At 36.6% G+C, this 27,510-nt stretch overlaps 1 protein-coding gene across 1 annotated transcript in view; it reads left to right on the top strand.

The window, feature by feature from the left end:
• MYO3A (myosin IIIA) overlaps nucleotides 1–27,510 on the top strand; it is a 263,818-nt gene that overhangs the window by 36,820 nt on the left and 199,488 nt on the right. The window contains exons 5-6 of the mRNA XM_023194848.2: nucleotides 21,179–21,283; nucleotides 21,845–21,944. Coding sequence (XP_023050616.1) covers nucleotides 21,179–21,283; nucleotides 21,845–21,944 — 205 coding nt within the window. The remainder of the gene's footprint in view (nucleotides 1–21,178; nucleotides 21,284–21,844; nucleotides 21,945–27,510) is intronic.

The raw sequence follows: 27,510 nt of genomic DNA, 5'->3' as shown, positions 1-27,510 counted from the left end.
TATTGTAAGCCCTAAAGCAACCAGCAAAAAAATAAAATGAGGAAGTATAGCTAATAAGCTAGTGGAGGACAAAATAGAATACTAAAAATATTCAACCCAAAAAAGTAGAAAAATAAGAAAAGAGAACAAAGAAAAGACAAATAGAGCAATATGGTAAACTTAAACCCACTTACATTTATAATTACATTAAGTGTATATGATTTAGGCTATACAATTTAAAGGCAGAAATTATCAGACTGGACTGTAATACACAACTACAAACACACTTTAAATAGAAACATACAGATAAATAGATTGAGAGTAAAGAGATGGAAAAGCTGTACAATGAAAACATTCATTTTTTACGAGTTGGAATGGCTATTTTAATATAAGACAAGATAACTTCCAGACAAGCAGTATAATCAGAGACAGATGACATTTCATAATGATAAAAAGTTCAATTCATCAAGAGGAGAAAACACTTTTTAGTTTGTGTGTGCTTAATAATAAAGCTTTAAAATTATATGACTTAAAAACTAAGAGAAATGAAAAAAGAAATAGTAATATCCTCAATATTAAATGGAAATTTCAAAATCATTTCCTGAGAAATTTAGAAAACAAGTAGAAAATTACTTGAGAATACATAAAACTTAAGTATTCTGGACCATAGGACAAATATCAACAAGTTTAAAAGAGTCAAAATAAAATAATATTATCTGACCGTAATAGAATTAAATTAAAATCCACAAAATAAAAATGTAATAAAAACTATCAAATACCTGGGTATTAGATCACACACCTCAAAAACAAACTTTAGGTCAGAGAGGAAATCAAAAGAAAAATGTGAAAATATTTTGAATGGAATAATGGAAATGTAACATATCAAATTTGTAGAATGCATTTAAGCAGTGCCTAGAAGGGCATTTGCACCTCCCTGTAATGTATATTAGAAAAAAAAAAGATTTAATATCAATTATATAGATTTTTGCCTATGAAGCAGATTAAACCCAATATAACCTAAATGAAAGAAGTAATAAAGATAATAGTAGAAATCACTTTAATAAAAAATAAGCAAAAATAATAGAATGAAAGGAACAGTTGTCTGTTAGTAAAGGTCAATAATAAATGATCTGTTTAGACAGAACCAGAGAAAAGTAAGAAAATACATATTATTTATATTAAGTATCAAATAGGGAAAATTATTGAATTTATAGACATTCAAATGATATTAATGAAATATTATGAACAACTTTATATTGATAAATTTGGTTATTTAGTATCTTGGGTCTTTCTGGAAAGACACGAGTTGTAAAAGAAATAGAAAACACAAATAGTTTATATTAATAAAAGAAACTAAGCAATTAAAACCCTTTCCACAAAGAAAATACCAAGCTCAATGACTTCACTGGTGAATTCTGTCAAATATTTATACTAACTTAATTCTGGAGAGATATAGAAATATTATTACTCTAGCTCTATTCCCTTTTCTTCATTTTCAGGCTGTATTGTTACACATGTTGTATCAGTAAATAGTACAACAGTGCATTTTTTTTTATATATTTTAAAGAAAGGGAGAAGAAAGAAGAACAAGTATATAATTATAGTTTGTTATCTTTCTTATTTAATGTTTCCAGTTCTTTTAGTTTGTTCCTGTGAATTTGAGTTTCTGCCTGGTGTAATTATTTCAGTACGGCTTTGCTCCAACCCACCTCTCTTATGCAATTGTTAAATATGTCACATTTCTATATATTGTAGGCCTAACAATACAATTATATGCCTAATGTTTTATACAATTGCTTTTTAAATAAGAGAAAAAGGAAGAAATATCCATTTACAGTATATCTTCATTTTTCTCTAATGAAATAATTACCATTACTAGTGCTCTTTGTTTTCTTGTGTAGCTCCAGATCACTATGTGAGATCACTTACTTTCATTCTAAAAAATTTCCTTTAGTATTTCTAATAAGTTGGTTCTGCTAACAATGAGTTCTGTTAATTTTGTTTACCTGGCAATGTCTTCATTTCCTCTTTATTTTTGAGAGAGTTTTGCTGAGTATGATAATCTTACTGAAGTATTTTTTCCTTTAGCACCTTGAATATGTCATCTCTCTGCCTTCTGGCCTACATAGTTTCTGATGAAAAGTCAGTTGTTAATATTATTAGTTTCCTAATATATGACAATTCATTTTCCTCCTGTTAATTTCAAGATTTTCCTTTTATTATAGGCTTTCAACAGTTGTACTATTATGTGACTGGCTTGGACCTCTTTGCATTTATCTTTTTTTGTTTGTGTGTGTGTTTGCAGACAGAGTCTCACTCTGTTGCCCAGGCTGGAGTGCAGTGGCGCAGTCTTGGCTTACTGCAAACTCTGCCTCCCACGTTCAAGCAATTCTTCTGCCTCAGCCTCCCGAGTAGCTGGGACTACATGCATTTGTCTTATTTGAGTTCATTGAGCTACCTGGATGTATAAATGAATGCTTCTCATTAAATTGGAAAATTATCAGCCATTACTTCTTCAAAGATTTTTCTTCTGCTGCTTGTTCTCTCTCCTGTCTTCTCATACTGTCATTACATGTAAGCTTATATTTCTCTGAGGCTGTTCATTTACCTTCATTCCTTCTTGTTGTTTTCATATTTTGTAATCCCAATTCAAATCTGTTGAGTCCCTCTAGTGAAATTTTCATTTCTATTATTGTACTTTTAAAATCTATAATTTTCACTTGGTTCTTTTTTTAGGAGTGATGAGTGTTCTCTTTATTTATATTCCATATTTGATGAGACATTACCATCAAACCTTTCTTTGCTACTTTAAGCATGATTTCCTCTAGCTCTTTAAATATATTTATATCTTTGCTTTGGAATATTTGTCCACTATGTCCAATGACTGGGCCTGCCCACAAGCCCTTCTTTTTCTCATGTGTATGGATGATATTTTCCTGTTTCTTTGCATGTCTTATTTTTTGTTGAAAACTGGAAATTTCAGAAAATTTGCTTAAATTGTTATAAGAAGTCTTCATACTAAGTCCCCTCGGTGGGAAACTTGTTGTTTGCCTGTTTGTTTAGTGACTTGGCTTGACTATTTTTGTAAAATCTATTTTCCCTATCTAGGAAGCCTTTGATGTCACTCTTCAGCAAGCACAGCTTAGGGCATATGCACAATCACCTTGGAATGACAGTGGTTTTAACAGGGCTTTTCTATGACTGTTTCATTCCCTGGTCTTTCTATTAAGCTGTCTGCCTCTGTTGGTGCCATCCCAGTTATTAGGCTCCAGGAATTGTCAGCTGATTCCTCTGTTGTTTCCAGCAGTGTCTTGGGGCATGGATTGTTTCACAATCTGATTCAATTAAGTTGCAGTCTCCTTACAGGAGTACTTTTTGTGGCTAGTTTTGAGGTTCATTTTGATTCCAGGAGAGTTCTTCTTAGCTATTTAGCTTCTTTTTAAAAATATTATTTGTTAATTCTGTGAAGAATGTCAATGTAGTTTGTTGGGAATAGCATTGAATATATAAATTATTTTGGGCAGTATGGCCATTTTCATGATATTGGTTCTTTCTATCCATGAGGACAGAATAGTTTTCCATTTGTTTAGGTCTTCTCTTATTTCCTTGAGCAGTGGTTTATAGTTCTCCTTGAAGAGGTCCTTCACATCCTTGTTAGCTGTATTGCTAGGTATTTTATTCTCTTTTTAGCAGTCGTGAATGGGAATTCATTCATGATTTGCCACTCTGCTTGTCTATTGTTGGCGTATGGGAATGCTTGTGATTTTTGCACATTGATTTTGTATCCTAAAACTTTGCTGAAGTTGTTTATCAGCTTAAGGAGTTTTTGGGCTAAGACAGTGGGGTTTTCTAAATATAAAATCATGTCATCTGCAAACAGAGACAATTTGACTTCCTCTCTTCCTATTCAAATACCCTTTATTTCTTTCTCTTGCCTGCTTGCCCTGGCCAGAACTTCTAATACTATGTTGAAAAGGAGTGGTGAGAGAGGGCATCCTCATCATGTGCTGGTTTTCAAAGGGAATGCTTCCAGTTTTTGCTCATTTAGTATGATATTGGATATGGGTTTGTCATAAATGGCTCTTATTATTTTGATATGTGTTCCATCAATACCTAGTTTATAGAGAGTTTTTAACATGAGGGGATGTTGAATTTACAGTAACCAAAACAGCATGGTATGGGTACCAAAACAGACATATAGATCAATGGAACATAACAGACACCTAAGAAATAACACCACACATGTACAACCATCTGATATTTGACCAACCTGACAAAAACAAGCAATAGGGAAAGGATTCCCTATTTAATAAATGGTGTTGGGACAACTGGCTAGCCATATGCAGAAAACTAAAACTGGACCCCTTCCTTATACCTTATACAAAAATTAATGCAAGATGGATTAAAGACTTAAATGTAAAACCAAAAACCATAAAAACCCTAGAAGAAAACTTAGACAATACCATTCAGGACATAGGCATGGGCAAAGATTTCATGATGAAAACACCAAAAGCAATTGCAACAAAAGCCCAGATCGACAAATGGGATCTAATTAAACTAAAGAGCTTCTGCACAGCAAAAGAAACTGTCATCAGAGTCAACAGGTAGCCTACAGAATGGGAAAAAATTTTTGCAATCTACCCATCCAACAAAGGACTAATATCCAGAATCTACAAGAAACTTAAAAAAATTTACAGGGAAAAAAACAAAAACCATCAAAAAGTGGGCAAAGGATATGAACAGACACTTCTGAAAAGAAGACATTTATGTGGCCAATAAACATATGAAAAAAGCTCAACATCTCTGATCATTAGAGAAATGCAAGTCAAAACCATAATGAGATACCATCTCACACCAGTCAGAATCATATTTATTAAAAAGTCAAGAAACAATAGATGCTGGAGAGTCTGTGGAGAAATAGGAATGCTTTTACACAGTTTGTGGGAATGTAAATTAGTTCAACCATTGTGGAAGACACTGTGGCAATTCCTCAAGGATCTAGAACCAGAAATACCACTTGACCCAGCAATCCCATTACTGGGTATATACCCAAAGGAATATAAATCATTCTACTATAAAGACACATACACACATATGTTTATTCCTGCACTATTTACAATAGCAAAGACGTGGAACCAACCCAAATGTCCATCAGTGATAGACTGGATAAAGAAAATGTGGTATGTATACACCATGGAATACTATGCAGCCATAAAAAAGGAATGAGATCATTTCCCTTGCAGGGACATGGATGACACTGGAAGCTATCATCCTCAGCAAATTAACACAGGAACAGAAAACCAAACACCATATGTTCTCACTCATAAGTAGGAGTTAAGCAATGAGAACACACGGACATAGGGAGGGGAACAAGAAACACCAGGACCTGTCGGGGGGTGGGGGCTGGGGGATGAGGGGAGGGAGAGCATTAGAACAAATACCTAATGCATGCAGGGCTTAAAACCTACATGACAGGTTGATAGGTGAGGCAAACCACCGTGGTACATGTATACCTATGTAACAAACCTGCACATTCTGCACATGTATCCTGGAACTTAAAGTGAAATATTTTTTAAAAATGTATAAATTCCAAAAAAAAAATTGTATTTGCTAAGCTGTCTAGTCTGTGGTTAGCTTGTTGCTGTCATGGAGTTATCAGAATCTCACTCTTGTTAAGAGTACTCTTAGGCTTTAATTTTCCCACACTGTCTCCCAAATACAGTCAGGACTACTGAGGAGAGCTTTGGAATTCTTTGTTCTTATGACCTGCCTCTCCTTCTGGGCAAACTCTCTGAGCCACTGTTCAGGAGCTGGCAGCAGAGACAGGGGTCAACATCTCTTAGAGTGACACCTTGCTTCACACTGAACTGGCTGGGGATGTTTGAGGGAGAAGATGGCTCAAGTGCCACAGACTCCTACTGTTCCAACTGAGATTGTGTTATGATCTTGAATGTTTCTTCATTTACTATATGCCCTTATGACCTTATTGACACGTGTCCAACTTATCCCATCATGGCTGGTGACTCAGTTTTTAAGGTTTCTCTAGGGTCTATTTGGCCAAGAGAGGGTCTATTCAGTTGTCTGGTTTGCTTAGGATTTTACTTCTATTTCTCAGCAATGTTGAAAGAAGACAAAGATATCACAAAAAAATTGAGTCTGACATTCCACATGAACCCAGATGTAAAGTACTTCACAGAGTATTAACAAATAAAATCTAGCAGTATATAAAAATATTAATACATCATGACTGAATAGAGTTTATTTCAAGAGTGAGTGCAACTTCGTTAAAACATTAAAATGCATTTGTTAAAACATTAAAAATTCTCTGCACCACAATTGCATTAACAGAATCAAAGTGGAAAAAAATCATGAAAGACATGCTGAAATTCACTACCCATATGTGATAAACGCTGTCAGCACACTAGGAATAGTGGGAATTTTATGTAATAAAGCATACCCATCCAGTTTAAAAGTAGTAAGCAAGAACTTTGGACATTGTACAATGCCATATACATAAAATATATTCAACATCTTTAGTCTTTGGGGAAATTTAAATTAAAACCACAATGAAATGCAGTTAGACATTTGCTAAAATGGCTAAAATTAAAACACTGATAGTACTGAGTATTGGTGAGGTGGTGGAGCCAATTGGACTCTTATACACTGCTTATGGCAGTGTAAAACAGTTCAGTTACTTTGGAAACATACAGCAGTGTCTTATAACGTGACACATACACCTTCCATATGATGCAGAAGTTTCACTTGTAGGTATTTGCTAAAGATTGGTGTTTCCGAAAGACTCAAGGATGAATATTGATTGCACTTTTATAATGAGCAAAGTGAAAACAGGAATGAATATTAGAAAAACAGAGTTTCTGCTTTTGTAGCCTCACACAGAATATAGTCAGACTAAGCTAATGGCCTTAAAACATTCTTAGAATAAACAAAAAACAATTGAAAAACAACAAAGCCAAAAATGCCAACTATAGAAATTAGCAATCCTTTTTCAGAAATTTGAGTAAAAATCTCATGTCCCCTCCTAAAGACAGAATACATTCAAAGAACTTACAAAGGCTGTCTTTGGAAGTTAGCTACAATGATCTGTTTATATAACATTATACTTTTTGATTTAGTTTCGTTTTAAAATGTTTGGCTACAGCCAGGGTAGAAAATTCATTTTCAGTGCTGCTCTATTATTTAATTAGTGTAGCTCTGGTGTAGGAAAATTATACTTCAATTTTGTTTGATTAAAGAACACTAAGGTCTATTTTAGCATTGTGTTGCAAAGCTATACATAATTATTTTTCATTCTACTATTATAAAATCCCCTTTTTAGGCTATCTTGGTGATTTAAAAATTGCATAGGCTAAATACGACATAATTCATTCACCTGGATGCAATTATTTTTAAAGGGAAATAAGGTCATTTTTATTTTTTATTATCTGTTGCTTAATTACACAGTATTTGCTTTTCATTTAAGATATTTTAATTCTTCATATTTATTTTTTCAAACTCATATTTCAGTTTGAATATTATCTTACTACTTTTCTTCATATAAGAAGGATATTTTATGCTAGTTGAAGAAAAGTATATTTCACAAAAGACCATATTTGAAATTTCACTAATTCTAAATGAAGAATTAGAGAGTTCATGGTATGTTCATATTTGGAGGTTCTTTAGGAAGATTTTCAGACACAAAGTAATTTGTGGTATATTGATATTTAGTTATCAACAGTCTGTTTAATAATTTCCATCTTTGTCTATTCACTTCCTCCTCCAATTTCTTTTCCATTTTAATCAAAGTTCTTGAAGTTTCATTCAGAAAACTTTTTCTATTCTGAAAACTAAACCACTGATCCTACTTTGGTAACAGAGAAATAAATTCCCTGTATGAAACAGGTACAGGAGGGGATGGGCAGGGTTCAAGGGGAGGGGGTTATTAAGAACTTCAGTTTCTCCTGGCCAGGTTCATGTGAGCCTCACCTAGTGGTTTCCGTAACAGCAGATAAAGCCATAGTCAAGCAGATAAACCGATATATATTCAAAGCAAAACGATTGAGAAAATATTTGATTAAAAAAATTTTGTCATTTGTGATTTTCTATCCTTAATCTCTTAAAAATTAAAATAAGTTGGGTGTATTTTTTCTCAGTGTAACTTAAATAAAATGAATGAATGAATAAAACTTGTGTGTTTCATATTACGTAAAATGAGAATTTTGTGAGTTTGAAGAGAAAGAGTCTAGATTTACATTGATTAACTTACTGAGCCATAAATACTAGACGTTAACAAACCTTATTATGTGTTCTTTACAAAATAGATGCACAAAAGAGAAAAGCATTTCTCCTTTCTCTTTGTCCACCATCTCACTTCCACTTCCAGATAGAAATATCCAAAAGTATCACATAGAAGAGTCTCAGTATTTCGGGGAGACAGAAGTGGTGAGGTTCTGTTTCTGATATCAGTGTTGCTATCTCTTTGCAATTGTATATAGTTTTTTTGTTATTTACTCCCAAATCTCTGGCTTCTAATGTGAATTATTTTTTATAACATGTATAGCAAAACGATATAGCAGAAGACATAAAGGAAATAAGGCTTTTAATATTTTCAAATATACTGTGTGATCTATAAGTAAAATTTGAATATCTTGTTTTAATAATGTGTTCTATTCCTTTCATATGTTAAATTTAGAGAATGATTTTGAGTTTGTTTTTATTTAAGTGACTTTTATCTTGAAAAATTAAGTGGCTATGTTTATTTGGAATAGGAATGATGTATTAGTCCATTTTCACACTGCTGATAAAGACATACCTGAGACTGGGCAATTTATAAAAGAAAGGGGTTTAATTGTACTTAAACTTGGCTGGGGAAGCCTCACAATCATGGCAGAAGTCAAGGAGGAGCAAGTCACATCTTACATGCATGGCAGCAGGCAAAGAGAGGAGTGCTTGTGCAGGGAAACTCCCCTTTTTATAACCATCAAATCTCGTGAGACTTATTCACTATCAGGAGAACAGCACAGGAAAGACCTGCCCTCATGATTCAGTTACCTCCCACCAGGTCTCTCCCACAACACATGAGAATTGAAGATGAGATTTGGGTGGGGAAACAGCCAAACCATATCAAATGAAGTCATATACCACCTAAAATTGTACATTATTATTTCTATAAAATACTTAGCTAATATAAATGAGACTATAAGAATATTACAGAATATACAGAATTATAGATCCTATGTAGGAAATTACTGTCTTAGTTGAATTGCTCAGATAACTAATAACATCTTAAGGGAATTCATCAGGTGAAATTCAAGCCAGAAAATGAATTTCATGGGGAGAATTTGTTTATATGCTTTAGATTTCTATATTTATATTTTCAGAAATATTTGTGTATTTTATCCCTTTGATGTGGTACTAGTGTTGCTACTGGTAATGGTGGGTCATATTTTTGGTATGTGCAGACTATTATTATGGCCTCTTGTCTACTACTTCATTGTCTGGAAATGTTTGATTATAATTTTTTTCCATATTGTTTGCTTAGATCTGTAAAATAGAGGATTATGAAATCATTTTCTTTTTGTCACCACTAATTTTTCCTGAAGTTCTTAGAGAACTGGTATTCATGTCTTTCACCTCACATTCTAGTGTGACTTTAACTGGTCTTTCTTTCTGAAGAGAGCCACTTATTCCATTTTAGTGTATAATCAATTGTGAGGGTATATCTCCTGCACTGCAAGCCAACTCAATGGCTTCTACAGAATTAGAGTAAAGTGTCTGCAGTTATTAGAGTGAATAGCATTGTTTCTTTTTTAACTATTAAAAATGTCCTGCTTTGGTTTTAATATATATACTTGTTTTTAAAAATCTAGTAAGTTTAAGTAGTTTTAGTGAGAAAATGATTTAATCACGATCTTACCAGGGTCACAAAATATTATCTTAGTTTGGAGAAAAGCTTTTCTTGTGAGTATTACAAAAACAAAAACAAAAACAGAAAACAATGAACATACAGAAAAAGTTGATAAATTTGAATCACCCAACCCACCCTCCCAAGTGTACTTCTGTGTTCCAGAAGACATCATAACCAAAGTAAACATACCAAAACAATCTGTGGAAAAGTATTGTCAACATATATATGACAGCAGATTTAATATTCTCTTTAAAACCTTTTATTTTTTCCCTTTTAACTCAATGTTAATCAGTCTCTCTGTGAAATTCTATAGTACTTTGCACATAATTCTTTTACCACATAACTATAATTCAAGACCTGACATATAATCTAGGTCATTGTGTTTTTCCCTCTAATGAGGGGCTTTTTCAGCCTTGGCACTGTTGACATTTTGGCTTAGATAAATGTTTGTTGTGGAGCCTTTTCCTGTGCACTGTTGTATGTTTAGCAGCATTCCTGGCCTCTAGATGCCAACAGCAGTTTCACAGCCTTGACAATAAAACATATTTTCAAACATTGTGAAGTGTCCACTGGTTATAAAATCTCCCCTAGACAAAACAAACAAACAAAAAACAAGGAAAGGCCAGGCGCAGTGGCTCACACCTGTAATCCCAGCACTTTGGGAGGCCGAGGCGGGCAGATCACGAGGTAGGAGATCGAGACCACCCTGACTAACAGAGTGAAACCCCGTCTCTACTAAAAAATACAAAAAATTAGCTGGGCGTGGTGGCGTGTGCCTGTAGTCCCAGCTACTCCGTAGGCTGAGGCAGGAGAATGGGGTGAACCTGGAAGGCGGAGCTTGCAGTGAGCCGAGATCGAGCCACTGCACTCCAGCCTGAGTGACAGAGAGAGACTCTGTCTCAAAAAAAAAAAAAAAAAAAAAGAAAGAAAGAAAGAAAGAAAGAAAGAAAGAAAGAAAGAAAGAAAGAAAGAAAAAGAAAAAACCCACATAATGGTTATAAAATCTCCTCCAGGCAAAACAAACAAACAGCAATAAGAACAACAAAAAACCTTCACTATTCTGATTGTATTTTAAACCTCTTGAGAACAGAAGTGGTCCTAGTCATCTTTGATGCACTTGAGCACCTACTCAGTGTTTTGCATATAGTAACAATTCAATAAATACTTGTTGATTTTAAAGGAATAAATTATGATTCTTCTAAAGTCCATTTTCTTAATCAAAAGTATTACATTATGAAAACGTTTATATATAAATGTGTCAATACCTCACTTGTGTAAAAATGTATTGCTTATAAAATTCAGTCATGAGTAGAATGATTTCATTCTGGAGAATACATTCTAAGGGGACTTCATTTATATTGAAATTGGATTAATTTTGTGTGCTTCATATTATTTCAGGACTTTTTTGTATATTCTTGGTGTTGGCAACTATATTTTTAAAACAAATTGATAGACTTTATTTTTTGAGCAGTTTTAGTTTTGCAGAAAAATTGAGCAGAAAGTAAAGAGCTACATAAACTTGATCTTGCACTAGTGTGGTACATTCGTTATAACTGAGCCAAGGATGATATATTATTGTTAACCAAAATCCATAGTTTACATTAGGGTTCCCTAGTGTTTCACATTTTATGGATTTTGACAACTGTATGATGATCTATATCAATCATTACAGTATCACACAGAGTAGATTCACTGCCCTAAAAATTGTCTGTGCTATACCTATTCATCCCTTCCTCTCCCCTGAACCCTTAGCAATTACTAATCTTTTTATTATCTCCACTTTTGCTTTTTCCAAAGTGTTATATAATTGGAATCACACAGTATGTAGCCTTTTGAGATTGCCTTCTTTCACTCAGCAATATGTATTTAACGTTTCCCCATTCTTGGTGTTTGCAACTAGATTTTAAACACAATTCAGAGTTGTATCTCCTGTTTCTTGGACACTTATCACTAATAGAAAAGTGTACTGTAATAATTTGACATCTATATACCAACCATACCATACATCACACTATATACAAAAATTAAGTCAAAACGGATCACAGACCTACCTGTATGTAAAACTGAAAACTATAAAGTTCCTAGGAAAATTATAGGAGAAAAACTTTGTGACTTTGAATTAGGAAAAAAAAATTTTAGATATAAAAAAGCACATTTTATAAATTTGTTTTAAATGATCAATTTGGAGCTTCTGCTCTTCAAAGTACACTTAAAATAAAAGGGCAAGCCACAGTGTGGGAGAAAATACTTCCAAAACATCTATTATGATAAAGGACTTATATCCAGAATATATAAAGAGCTCTTAAAACTCAACAATGAGAAAGTAAATAAGCAGTGAAAAAATGAACAAAAATTTGGATGTTTCGCCAGAGAAAATATATAGATGGCAAATAAGTACATGAAAAGATGGTCAATGTTATTAGTCATTAGGAAAATCTACTCTAAAATCACAATGAGATACTGCTACCATTTAGAATGGCTTTAACAGGATTAAGATGGTGGATAGGAGGCAAGACTAACTTGCAGCTCCTACTAAGACAGACAGAGCAGTGTGTAAAGACTCACATCATGAACTTTTGCTCCAAGAACTACCTACCACAGGAACATACTGGGAAATCTGAGATATTTTGAAGAAACTGGATCACCTCTTCAGGTTTCCTGAGATGCCAAAAAACTGTGAGTCTGCTTGCTTTCTCAATGGGGAGGCTCATAGTCTGGGGCAAGCTCTCAGCCCTGGTTACCAGCTGGCTGGAAGTAGACACTGTTGGTGGGGCACGGTGGGAGTGAGACTGGCCTTTAGGACTGCAGGCTGTGTGGGAGGTGGGTGAGGCCTGTGCATGCCAGCTTACCTCCCACTTTGCTGGTGACCTGTGTGACTCAGCAGAGGCAGACATAATCTCCCTGGGAATATAACTCCACTGGACTGGGAACCACACCGTCATTCCCCACAGCAGTCACAGCGAGCCCCACCCAAGGAGAGGCTGAGCTCAGACACACCTATCCCTGCCCCCACCTGGTGGTCTTTCTCTACCCACTCTGGTAGCCAAAGACAAAGGTCTTGGAAGACAAAAACTCTTGGAAGCTCTGTGGCCCTGCTCACCACCTGAGAAACCTGAATACCTACCCAGGTGTCCCTAGAGCAAGTTTGCATGCTCTCTATGGGATTGCAGCTGATGTGCTATTGAAAGCACCACCTCCTGGCTGGAGGCCAACCAAGACAAAACCAGTGCACTAAACAAAAACACAACCAAAGACCTTCACTAAACCCACTTCACTCCCCTGCTACCTCCACCAGTGCAGGTATTGGTATCCACAGCTGCAAGACCTGAAGAGGGATCACATTACAGGACTCTTTGCAGACACTCCCCAGTACTAACCCAGAGCCTGGTGGCTCCACTAGGTGGCTGGAAACAGAAGAGCAAAACCAATAACTACAGTTGGGATCTTAAAAAGCCCCATTCCTAGTGAAATGGAGAGAACACAATATCAAGGGAGCACCCTGTGGAACAAAACAATCTGAACAGCAGCCCCTAAATCTCAGATCTTCCCTCTGACATAGACTACCCAAATGAGAAGGAACCAGAAAAACGATTCTAGTAATATGGCAAAACAAGATTCTTTATCACCTCCAAAAGAGCATACCAGTACACCAGCAATGAACCCAAACCAAGATGAAATCTCTGAATTGCCAGAAAAAGAATTCAGAAGGTCAAATTTTAAGCTCATCAAGAAGGCACCAGAGATAGGTGAAGTCTAACTTAAAGAAATTAAAAACATACAGGATATGAAAGGAAAATTCTTCAGTGAAATGTTAAATAGATAACATAAATAAAAAATAATCACAGCTTCTGGAAATCAAGGACGCAATTAGAGAAATGCAAAATTCACATGAAAGTCTCAGCAATAGAATTGAACAAGCAGAAGAAAGAACGTCAGAGCTTGAAAACAAGGCTTTTTAATTAATCCAATCAAAGACAAAGAAAAATGAATTTTTTTTTTCTTTTGAGACGGAATCTTACTCTGTCGCCCAGGCTGGAGTGCCGTGGCGCCATCTTGGCTCACTGCAAGCTCCACCTCCTGGGTTCACGCCATTCTCCTGTCTCAGCCTCCCGAGTAGCTGGGACTACAGGTGCCCACCACCACACCTGGCTAATTTTTTGTTTGTAGTTTTAGTAGAGACGGGGTTTCACCATGTTAGCCAGGATGGTCTTGATCTCCTGACCTTGTGATCTGCCTGCCTCGGCCTCTGAAAGTGCTGGGATTACAGGCGTGAACCACCATGCCCAGCCAGAAAAATGAATTTTGAAAAGTGAATAAAGCCTCCAAGAAATTTGGGACTATGTTAAATATCCAGACCTAAGAATAATTGGTGTTCCTGAGGAAGAGGAGAAATCTAAAAGTTTGGGGGAACATATTTGAGGGAATAATTGAGGAAAACTTCCCAGCCTTACTAAAGATCTAGCAAATACATCCAAATACAAGAAGCTCAAAGAACACCTGGGAAATTCATCACAAAACATCATTGCCTAGGCATATAGTCATCAGGTTATCTAAAGTCAAGACAAAGGAAAGAATGTTAAGAGCTGTGAGGCAAAAGCATCTGGTAACCTATAAAAGAAAACATATCAGATTAACAGCAGATTTCTCAGCAGAAACCCTACAAGCTCGAAGGGATTGAGGTCCAATTTTTAACTCCTTAAACAAAACAATTATCAGCCCAGAATTTTGTATTCAGAGAAACTAAGCTTCATAAATGAAGGAAAGAAGGTTTTTTCCAGACAAACCAATGCTGAGAGAATTCACCACTACCAGGCCAGCATTATAAGAACTGGTAAAAGGAGCTCTAAATCTTGAAAGAGATCCTCCAAATACAATGAAATAGAATCTCCTTAAAGCATAAATCTCACAGGACCTATATAAAAATAATACAATGAAAAAGAATCAAGGTATTCAGGCAACAAATAGCATGATGAATAGAATAGTACCTCACATCTCAGTACTAGCATTGAATGTAAATGGCCTAAATACTCCACTTAAATGATACAGAGTGACAGAATGGATAAGAATTTACCAACCAAGTTTCTACTGTCTTCAGAAGACTCACCTAAGAACTCACATAAACTTAAGGTAAAGGGGCCAGGTTTTTCGCAGGCTACGTAAATAACACACCTAGTCAAACCAATCCCCTGGGCCCTATGCAAACCAGACACCACCTCCTCTAGCCTCCCGATATAATAAACTACCTTTCTACCTCATACAGGGTTTCTTTTTGTTCCAAGCCCCCTTCCCTTGTCTCTGTACAGGGAAGCTGTTCTCTTCCTCTTTCTTGCTTTTCGCTCCTTAAAACCACTCCACATGTGTCTGTGTCCTATCAGCACAAAACCAAAACCCTGGTGTTCCTCCAGTCATTAAAACCATATCAAGACCACAGTGGAATAAAATTGGAAATCAACTCCAAAAGGAACCCTCAAAATCATGCAAATACATGGAAATTAAATAACCTGCTCCTAAATGATCACTGGTCAACAATGAAATCAAGATGGAAATTAAAAAATTCTTTGAACTGAACAATAATAGTGACACAGCCTATCAAAAACTCTGGGATACAGCAAAAGCAGTGCTAAGAGGAAAGTTCATAGCATTAAATCCCTATATCAGAAAGTCTGAGGTTGGGCTTGGTGGCTCACGCCTGTAATCCCAGCACTTTGGGAAGCGGAGGCAGGCAGATTGCCTGAGCTCAGGAGTTTGCAGCCAGCCTGGGCAACACGGGGAAACCACGTTTCTACTAAAATTCAAAAAATTAGCTGGGAGTGACGGTGTGTGCCTGTAGTCCCAGCTACTTGGGAGACTGAGGCAGGAGAATTGCTTGAACCCCAGAGACAGAGGTTGCAGTGAGCTGAGATCACGCCACTGCACTCCAGCCTGAGTGACAAAGCAAGACTCCGTCTCAAAAAAAAAAAAATTCTGAAAGAGCACAAATATATACAATCTAAAGTCACACCTCACAGAACTGGAGAAGCAAAAACAATCCAAACCCAAACCCAAACCCAGCAGAAGAAAAGAAATAATGAAGATTAGAATAGAACTAAATGGAACTGAAACAAACAAAAAATACAACAGACAAATGAAATAAAAAGCTGGTTAGACAAAGATTAACCAAGAAAAGAAGACAGAAGATACAAATAAGCTCAATTGAAAACGAAATGGGAGATATTACAACTGATACCAGAGAAATACAAAAGATTATTCAAGGATACTATGAACACCTTTGAGCACATAAACCGGAAAATCTAGAGAAGATGGATAAATTCCTGGAAATATAACCCTCCTAGATTAAACCAGGAAGATATAGAATCTCTGACGGACTAATAACAAGCAGTGAGATTGAAATGGTAATAAAAAAATTGCCAACCAAAAAAAGTCCAGGATCAGATAGATTCACAGCTGAATTCTATCAGACATTCAAAGAAGAATTGGTACCAATCCTATTGATACTATTCCAAAAGATAGAGAAAGAGGGAATTCTCCCTAAATCATTCTATGAAGCCAGTATCATTCTAATACCACAACCAGGGTAGGATATAACAAAAAAAGAAAACTGCAGACCAGAAGAAAAAGCATTTGACAAAATCCAGCATCGCTTTATGATTAAACCCCTCAGGAAAATTGGCATAGAAAGGAAATACCTTAAGGTAATAAAGACCATCAACAACAAACCCACAGCCAACATTATACTGAACAGGGTAAAGTTGAAAGCATTCCCCCTGAGAACTGGAACAAGACAAGGATGCCCACTCTCGCCACTTCTATTCAACATAGTACTGGAATTCCTTGCCAGAGCAGTCAGTCAAGAGAAAGAAATAAAGAACATTCAAATCAGTAAAGAGGAAGTCAAACTGTCACTCTTTGCTGATGATATGATCTTATGCTTAGAAAAATCCTAAAGACTCATCCGAAAAGCTCCTACAACTGGTAAATGAATTCAGCAAAATTTCAGGAAACAAAATTGATGTACACAAATCAGTGGCTCTGCTATATGCCAACAACACCTAAGGTGAGAATCAAATCAGTAACTCAACCTCTTTCACAATAGCTGCAAAAATAAATGAATAAGCTATTTAGGAATATATCCAACCAAGGATGTGAAAGACCTCTTACAAGGAAAACTACAAAACAGTACTGAAAGAAATCACAGATGACACAAAAAAGTGGAAACACAGCCGATGCTCATGGATATGTAGAATCAATATCGTGAAAATGACCATACTGCCAAAAGCAATCCACAAATTCAATGCAATTTCCATCAAAATACCGCTATCATTCTTCACAGAACTAGAAAAAACAATCGTTAAATTCATATGGAACCAAAAAAGAGCCCAAAAAGCTAAAGCAAGACTAAGCAAAGAGAACAAATCTGGAGGCATCACATTACCCAACTTCAAACTACACTATAGGCCATAGTCACCAAAACAGCATGGTACTGATATAAAAACAGGCACATAGACCAATGGAACAGAATAGAGAACCTAGAAATAAATCCAAATACCACAGCCAATTGATCTTCAACAAAGCAAACAAAAACATGAAGTGGGGAGAGGATACTCTATTCAACAAATGGTGCTGGGATAATTGGCAAGCCACATATGGAAGAATGAAACTGGATTCTCATCTCTTACCTTCCACAAAAATCAACTCAAGATGGATCAAAGACTTAAATCTAAGACTTGAATCCATAAAGATTCTAGAAAATAATATGGGAAAAACCCTTTTAGACATTGGCTTAGGCAAAGACTTCATGACCAAGAACCCAAAAGCAAATGCAACAAAAACAAAGATAAATAGATGGAACTTAATTAAACTAAAAAGCTTCTGCACAGCAAAATAAATAATCAGTAGAGTTAACAGACAACCCACAGAGTGAGAGAAAATCTTCAAAATCTATATATCTGACGAAGAACTAATATCCAGGATCTACAAAGAACTCAAACAAATCAGCAAGAAAAAAAAATCCCATCAAAAAGTGGGCTAAAGACGTGAATAGACAATTCTCAAAAGAAGATACATAAATGGTCAAAAAGCATATGAAAAAATGCTCAACATCACTAATTATCAGAGAAATGCAAATCAAAACCACAATGTGAAACCACCTCACTCCTTCAAGAATGGCCATAATCAAAAACTCAAAAAATAATAGATGTTTGTGTGGAAGCAGTGAAAAGGGAACACTTTTACACTCCCATCAACACCACTATGGAACCACTATGGAAAACAGTGTTGAGATTCCTTAAAGAACTAAAAGTAAATCTACCATTTGATCCAGCAATCCCACTACTAGGTATCTACCCAGAGGAAAAGAAATCATTATATGAAGAAGATACTTGTACACACATGTTCATTAGCAGCACAATTTGCAATTGCAAAAACATGGAACCAGCCCAAACGCCCACCAATGAAGAGGTGGATAAAGAAAATATGATATATATATACACATATATATACACACATATATGATCGAATAGTACTCAGCCATAAAAAGGAATGAAATAATGGCATTCACAGCAACCTGGATGGAATTGGAGACGATTATTCTACATTATTCTAAGTGAAGTAACTCAGGAATGGAAAACCAAACATCATGTGTTCTCACTCATATGTGGAGCTAAGCTGTGAGGACACAAAGGCATAAGAATGATACACTGGACATTGGGGACTTGGGGGAAAGTGTGGGTGGGTGATGAGGGATAAAAGACAGCACATTGGGTACAGTGTACACAGCTCGGGTGATAGGCACACCAAAATCTCAGAAATCACCACTAAAGAACTTATTCATGTGACCAAACACTACCTGTTCCCTAAAAGCCTATTGAAATTTTTAAAAATTTAAATAAAAATAAAATAAGTAAAATAAATTAAAAAATAGAATGGCTTTAACAAAACACCTCACAATGTCAAGTGCTGATGAAGATATGGAACAACTAGAACTCTGATACACTGCTAGAGGGGCTGCAGATGGTATAACCATAGCCGCCATGGGAAAGAGTCTGGCTGATGCAGACAGTTAAATATGTAACCCATAGGATTCAGCAGTTTCCTCTCTTTGTATTTACCCAAGAGAAATGAAAACTTATATTCACATCAAAATCTGCACGTGAATGTTCATAGCAGTTTCACTTATAATTGCCAAAAACAATTCAAATGCCTTTCAGTTTTATAAATGAATAAACAGTGGTTCATCCATTCAGTGGAATACTCAGCATTAAAAAAAAAGGAATTAAAAAACATTAAAACAGCATTTAGAAAAAGAATGTGCAACAACATAGATGAATCTGAAATGCATTATGCTAAGTCAAAGAAGCCAAATATTTACTCTTGTATTAACATGATAGTCAATTGCAGAAAGTACAGCCAAATAGAGGCCAGACTTTAGAGAAATAGAAAGATAAATTTAGTTTCCCTACAGTGCTTTCTACAAGTTTAAAAAGCAGCCCTAAAACTTGTTTTTTTTTTTTTTTTTACTTTTTTTTTAGAGACAGTGTCTCACTCTGTCACCTAGATGGGTGCAGTAGCTCACTGCAGCCTTGAACTCATAGGCTTGTGCAATCCTGCCTCAGCCTACCAAATAGCTGAACCTCAGCTATGTGCCACTATGCCTGGTTAATTTTTATAAAAAAGTATTTTAGAGACAGGAGTCTTCCTGTGTTGCCCAGGCTGGTCTCTAACTCCTAGCCTCAAGTGATCCTTTCACCTTGGCCTGCTAAAGGGCTGGATTACAGATGTGAGCCACTGCACCCAGCCAAACTTAGTTTTTTGACTTTTTTTTTTTTTTTTTAATAAGCAGCTTGCAGTTTAAAAGATACAATTTCTTTTCAATCAATTGTGAGTACTTTTGTGAGCCGGTAGCACTAGGCCACAGTGGAGCCAGTCTGACCTTTTATTCTGCTTCCAGGGCAGCAACACTCTTTTGTTTATGCAGCTAAAAGGGTATTACCCTTCCTGATACATAAGAAAAATGCAAATCTTGGAGTGCTAGGCTGCATATACTCCTGTATAACCTGAAAGAAGTTTTCTTTGAATGAAGAAAAACACCAATTATAAATATGCCTCAGTTTTTTCATCTTTAACATGAAGATGATACTACCTACTTCAGACTGTGGTGAGGTTTAGGATAAATCATGTAAACTGATTAGAAATGTGCCTGGCACAAAGTAAGTATGCAATTCATCTTAACTATTATTATCTAATCCACAATGTACCAAAAGTGTTCAGGCCTCCAATAAAATCTAATCACCACATTAGAAAAATTGCATGAGAAAATTTATTGTTTTTCAATTTGCTTTCACCTTCTGACTTGGGTTAGAAGAGAGTCAGCGAAATGATGGTTTCTTTAGTTCCCAAGCAGGTGAGAAAGGAGGAGGCCCAGTATGTCAGGGTGATGGGCGGGGAAACCACAGACAGAAAGGAGCCCTGGGATGTTTGGCAAGGCTGAAGGCAAAGGCTGAAGTATTAGGGATTGGAGGATCAAGGATTTGTGGGGTCAGTGCTTCACTGGGACGTTCTCTTGTTCCAGGGCCATTCATCCAGTTATCTTCCCTTTTCTATTAATATTTGCTGCTAATATCAGTGTTTGTCTGTTCTGCAAACATACAGCTCTTTAGAAAGTTTTTTATGGGATTTAATGTTACCTAACTTTGGAGAACCGAGATGTGGAAAACTCCCCTACCATGTTCCTTCCTCTTGTTTTTCTGTGGGCGTTCTCCCTGTTTTGGGGGTGAGGAGGGGAAGGAGGATACTAAAGTACGTATGGGTACATGATGTTCTAATTTTCTAAGATATTATTTGTAATACTTACTGTAATAATAATGTATCCTGAAATTTTTTCAAATTTTTAAATTAATGTACATACAAAATAGTATATAACTGTGTTTTGAGATGACAATCTATTGCATTATTGATTACACTATCAGAAATCAATAATGCTCTTAAGCCCTAGATCCTAAAATTTGAAAATGATTTGTAGAATCATAATTCTTATCCTTGAATTTAAAAATCAAGCTCAGTGCGTCTCCAAATTATCTTCTAAAAATTAATTCATGTGAAAATTGTGTTCTAGGAATTAATTTTACACAAGTATAAGTTTATATATTCATTTTATTTATGAAACCATAAAGATAATGGCATTAATCATTTGAAACAGAACGTTGGCACACTTTTAAAAATGTTTTGGAAAACCTTTTCTAGAAGGAACATAAAATGTAACATGTATTTTAATAGCCATCTTAAAATATTCTTGTTTAGCTGTGCAATGGAGGATCAGTGACTGACCTTGTGAAAGGATTTCTGAAGAGGGGTGAAAGAATGAGTGAGCCTCTAATTGCCTATATTTTACATGAAGCACTAATGGTAAGGCAATTTAAATTGTTTGTGCATTAATTATGAAGCAGTTCCAGTTTAAAAAAAATGTAAATCCTATTTTTAGAAAAATGTCACTAGTTATACTACATTAGTATTTATTGATGCAAGAATATATGCAAAATCTTACATGTTCAGCATAGCTAATTTTTTTTCCACTACAAATCTACTCTCATTGTACCAACAGGATCCTGAATTCTGACCTCTTAAGTGTATTTCTGAGACTGAGATAGTGATGAAGGTAGAAAACTAATAATAGGGTTTTTTGGCCATTACCTTAAATAAGTATATGAAATAGTTTCTTCCATTGAAACTCACACATTTGTAATATGATATTTGCTAAGAAGTAAGGAGCATGCTTTGATTTTGTGAATTTTTATATGATTCAAACTGGAAATTATGTTCTTTGATGTGACTAACTCAATGTGAAACATTTGAGTGTCTGAATGTTAATTTTATTATGTTTCCTATTGATTTTGTACAAGTACATCATCTGAAAATTTTTGTTGTTTGATGCTTTTTTTGAGTCATTATATACTTCTCATCGTCTAGGGACTTCAACATTTGCATAACAACAAAACTATCCACAGAGATGTGAAAGGAAATAACATTCTATTGACCACTGAAGGTGGAGTGAAACTAGTAGATTTTGGTAAGTTTTGTTTAAACTGCATGAGTTTTAACTGCATGATGAACTAGTATGGTATGATTTGATCTTTTTCAAATGACCTTCCTGTCTAGGTATTGCAAATAGAGGAAAAATCAGTAATATCTTATTGAGGTAAGAAGTGCAGAAATAATTTGGCAAATGAGAGATTCCCAGAATAAAGGGTGACTTCTTTCAAGTCAGCTAGTTTGTGCTCATATAACACCAGTGTAGTAACATGCGTAGTTGATTCTCTAAAACAGACAGCATCTCAAATTACAACTCATTCTTCACTGCTCCACAGGAGGGGCCATTATTCTCTCCAGAAAATAATTTTGGCTATACTCTAAGACAGACTCAATGGAAAACTTGCTATTTAACTTGGAATCTCACAATTCCCCTCCTCTAAAAAATCGATACAGTAAGCATAGCGTAGATTGAAAATTGTTAAAACAAGTATCAATAAACAACGTTTTAGCTGTTAAAGAAAAATTTAGTAAACCAGAAGCTTTGAGAAATGTAAATTCCCATGATTTCCTCCAAAACAAACTAGATTAAAAACATATACTTAGATAACAAATAAGGCAACCTTTTATATGATTTGTTGTTGTTTTTTTTTTTTGAGATGGAGTCTCGCCTCTGTCGCCCAGGCTGGAGTGCAGTGGCACAATCTCGGCTCACTGCAAGCTCCACCTCCCGGGTTCACACCATTCTCCTGCCTCAGCCTACCAAGTAGCTGGGACTACAGGTGCCTGCCACCTCGCTCGGCTAGTTTTTTGTATTTCTTAACAGAGAATTTCTTAACAGGCCTCCCAAAGTACTGGGATTACAGGCGTGAGCCACTGCACCCGGCCTTTATATGATACCTTTTTAAAACATCATAAATTGGAGTAGTTAACAAAATGAGAGCTTTGGTCTTACATTATTTGATTTGTAGATTTTCGGCAATAATTAGAAAAGAGGGCCAGTTGCTTATGAAATGCATTCCTGGTGTCTGACACCAAAATATTATTAATTACATATAAGGTAGTGCTTATAATATTTCTGTTCTCCACAGTAAGAGGACATGGATTCAGTTTGCCTATGGTGATTAGTAGGTTGTTGTATGAATTAAAACCTGAGGATGGTAGGGGTGTAAGTTTATATTGAAATTTCTTGAGGGCAGAAAGAACAAGATGTGGTAAACCACAACCTGCAGAATCAAACTGAAAATCAATGTCCTCATTTTTAAATCAAATTTTCAGAGAAAGCTACAGCTGGGAGTAAAGGATTTTAGAATCAATTTTATTTGAATCTGCCACTTCATAATTATACTATCAGCTCATTATCAGGTACTGAAGATCTTAGATGACCATCAGGCACCTCATACTCAGAATGTCCAAAATGGAGCTGTACCACCTCATCTGTCCCTAGAAATCTGCTACATATAAAGAGTTTCTTGTCTTAGAAAGTCACCTGCATCTACTCGTTACGCAAGATGAAAATCTTAAGCTCATCCTCGAGTCTTCCCTTGTTTTCACCTCCCACTTATACAACTTAGTCACAAAACTTGTCTCTCTGTCAGATATCCCCAGATTCCATCTTTACTGCTCCTGCCCTGGTTCTAGCCCTCATCTCTTGCCTGGGCTCCTGCAGTTATACTTTACTGAACTCGCTGCATCCTAATCTCCTTCCCTTCCTTCCACTCCTTTCTCTACATGGGGGATCCTTTCAAAAACCACATCTGATTCTGCCACTACCTTGTTCAGTATCCCCATCCCTTGGGGAGAGCTTTTCCTTCTGATCCTCCTTGCTGGCACACAGTAAGCAAGTAATGAGTAATAACTTCTTTATATCTCTTGGTGCTAATTAGGTACCCTCTCTTCCCGTTACCTATTAGTCAGGTCGGCGTCTTTCACTACCTTAAATGCGCCATAATCTTTCCCAGTCAGAGCTCTTACACTTGTAACTTGGAAAATACTTTGAAATTTATTGATGTGCTTTTTCTTTTTTTCCTGCCTGATAACATGATCTTCACCCCAGTGTGCCTGAGGCATCACTCTGTTTGGCAGTGGGAAAATATTAACATTTATTCTAGAAGAAATGCAAATTGCAAAAAAAAAAGAAAAAAGAAAAAAAGACTGAGGTAACAGTTTTTAGCATTCAAAAATAGGAATTTATAGCAAGGCTATCTCTTGAGGAAAGCCTATCTCCTGAGGAAAGTCTGTCTAAATTGCTTTACCTTCTCTTTAGCATATGGAGAGTGAGTTTTCAGGGATACACCAGAGTTTTTCATAAGTGAGGATAGAAAGAAGGGAGAAACCTTTTCCAATTCTAGGGTCATTGTGGAAAGATGAAACAAGGTGAGGCAGGGCAGTGAGATGAGTTTTTTCTTTTTTTTTTTTTTTGAAACAGAGTTTCACTCTGTCGCCCAGGCTGGAGTGTAGGAGATGAGCTTTTAAAAAGATGACGAGGGCAGGAAGGAGCTCTTACCTTCTGTATTAGTCCGTTCTCACACTGCTATAACGAACTACCTGAGACTGGGTAACTTATAAAGAAAAGAGATTTAATTGACTCACAGTTCCACAAGCTGTGCACAAGGCATGGCTGGGGAGGCTTCGGAAAACTTACAATCATGGCAGGAGGGCAAAGATGAAGCCGGCACATCTTACCATGGTGGCAGGAGAGAGAGAGTGAAGGGGGAAGGGCTACACACTTTTAAACAAGTACATCTCGTGAGAACTCATTATCACGACAACAGCAAGGGGAAGTCTGCCTCATGAACCAATCATCTCCCACCAGGTCCCTCCCCCAACATTGGAAATTACAATTTGATATGACATTTGGGTGGGGATGCAGAACCAAACCACGTCACCCTCACACTTTCTACAGCTCTCACTCGGCATTCCTGAGGAAGCCACTCAGAATCTGCTGCACTCCTGTCTGGGGTGAGCCACATCATTGCCAGCCTGTAGGGGCAGAGTGATCAGTAGGGGAAAGACTCAAGTTAGCTTCCCCCAAACCCCTAGCTCTAGTTTCCAGAAACCTGAAAGTAGTTGATAATCTAGCTGGAGAGTTTCTAGAGGGGTTTTTTCAGAAGTTAAGGGGGATGTACAGTGAGGCACTGAGCAGATCCCCTGAGCCGGCTCTGCTGTGTCTAAATGGGAGTCACAGGCAGACCTCGGAGTATTCTCAGCTCCAACTGGAGCAAACTGAGCAAATCTTCAGGAGGAGCCACAGGAAGCCCTGTCTGCATGAGAGGAACAGACCACAAGCTCCCTGGAGGCAGAGTATGGCCTGGGAGCCCAGTAGGGCACCTAGAGGCTAGGCAGACAAAAGTATATGGCCCCGGAAACTAGAGAGCCACCATGCCCAAGGACCCTCTCTTTTCTCCCTAACACAAGGTCTTATAAGAAGGAGGAGGGGCAGGCATGGTGGTTCATGCCTATAATCCCAGCACTTTGAAAGGATGAGGCAGGAGGATTACTTGAGCCTAGGAGTTGGAGGCCAGGCTGGGCAATATAGCAAGACCCTGTCTCTACAGAAGCTTATTTTAAAAAGTTAGTCAAGCGTGGTCACATACATCTGTAACCCCAGCTATTCAGGAGGCTGAGGTGGGAGGATTGCCTGGGCCTGGGAGTTCGAGGCTGCAGTGAGCTGTGATAGCACCACTGCATTCCAGCCTGGATGACAGAGTGAGACCCTTTCTGAGGAGGGATGCCATCTGAGAAATGGAGCAAACACTTTTATCCAAGACAGATCGAACCCTATCTGAAAGGACTTAGAGATTTATTGAATTTAACTGAGCTTTATTTTTGTTCCAGTCAGTGGGCATGGGCTTGGGGAAAAGCCATAATAGTTATAGGCAAAATGAAGAAATTACAATTTCGTGTATCTAAGAGTAGCTTCTGAACTTTTTGACCAGTTACAAACATGATGCTTTCCCTGCATAGAAACCTTCCCTCCCCTCTGCCCGGTTATGTATAAAGTTTCGGTGCCACAAAAGAAATAGCACTCAAATATAAAATTCTCTTTTTAATTCTCAATAAGGCAAGGTTCTTCTATACAAGGGTGCACCCTTACACATGGAGCAGTGGTGAGCGCACACTTGGACAAGGGAGGGAAAGGGGTTCTTATCCCTGATGCATGTGGCCCCTGCTGCTGTGTCGTTCCCCTATTGACTAGGGTTAGACCGCACAGGCGAAACCAATTCTGATTGGCTAACTTAAAGAGAGTGACAGGATGAGTGGTTTGGTGGGAAAAATGGTTATGACAGAGCAGGTAATGGGAATGAGTCAGGGTGGAGTAGGTAATTGGAATGAGTCAGGGTGGAGCAGGTAATCGGAATGAGTCAGGGTGGAGCAGGTAATGGGAATGAGTCAGGGTGGAGCAGGTAATGGGAATGAGTCAGGGTGGAGTAGATAATCTGAATGAGTCAGGGTGGAGCAGGTAATCGAAAAAGATTGCTTTATGAAGAAGTTAAGTGTAAAAGTAGAAGGCAAGGAATTGAAATACTGACATATTGACTCTTTGAAAAGAAATTTAGAACTCATATCTAACAGCACCTAGCTAACTTCTGCTTGCCCGAGTTCTCCCCAACACCCTGCACTTCATTTAGCCAACCAGTTGTCAGACTTTATTGTAATCATATTTTATTTGAGTGCTTTCTCTGCTAAGCCATAGATTTTTCTGTCTGGTCTATCACTTTATCACTTTGTCCCTAGAACCAAGTACAGTGCTAACATTTTGAAAGTACTTAATAAATGAATGAATGAAGGAGAGGGAAGACTTGCCATATAATTGTGTGACAATGAGAAAGTCACACAGAATCTGCAAGGGCATCAACCTGCGCATCTACAAGTGTGAAAAAGTCTCTACCTCCTAAGACTGGTTGCTGTGAAGAGTAAATGGGATGCCAGAGACAAACTACTTAGTATAATTACTGATACTTGTAATTCAGAAAATCTGAACTGTTATCATTATTATGAGATAATATTCCTACTTAGCCTATAGCTCAGTGCTGTACACATAGTAGGTGTTTAATAAATAGTTGCTAAATAATGAAAATCTGAGTTTCCAAAAGAGATGCCTCTATGTTTCCCAAAAAGAAAACAATAACCCTCTGCTAGAATAAATTCAGTATTACCTTAAATATGAAGCTACCTCATTACACTAAAAGTAAGATTCAGTTTGCTAATGCTCGTTATGAATACGCCTTTAAGAAAACCTTTTAGTTTTTGTTAAATGGGGTATTCTTTTACAAAACATCACCAGACTCCTCAGAGAGCAAAATGACAATTGAGGTTATAAATATTATTAATGAAATGTATTAGCCATCACTGGTATATGATCAGTCAATAAATAATATGACTTCCCAGGAGATACATCCCTTCAGGCAAGTGAACTAATGTCTGAAAAAAACAATCCTTATCTTGAATAGAAAATGAAAGAGACTAAATTTAAAGGACAGCCCTCAGTTCTCATTTCTGCGGATTTCTCTCTGGGGAACTTCATTTCTAATGGGATACTTAACATTTCAATACAAAAGTACAGAATGTACTTTTTGTGATTTATTTAGACCTCATTCTTATGA

The sequence above is a fragment of the Piliocolobus tephrosceles genome, chromosome 9, assembly GCF_002776525.5.
Source record: "Piliocolobus tephrosceles isolate RC106 chromosome 9, ASM277652v3, whole genome shotgun sequence".
Classification (NCBI taxonomy): domain Eukaryota; kingdom Metazoa; phylum Chordata; class Mammalia; order Primates; family Cercopithecidae; genus Piliocolobus; species Piliocolobus tephrosceles.
This window is presented reverse-complemented; position numbering and strand designations above follow the sequence as displayed.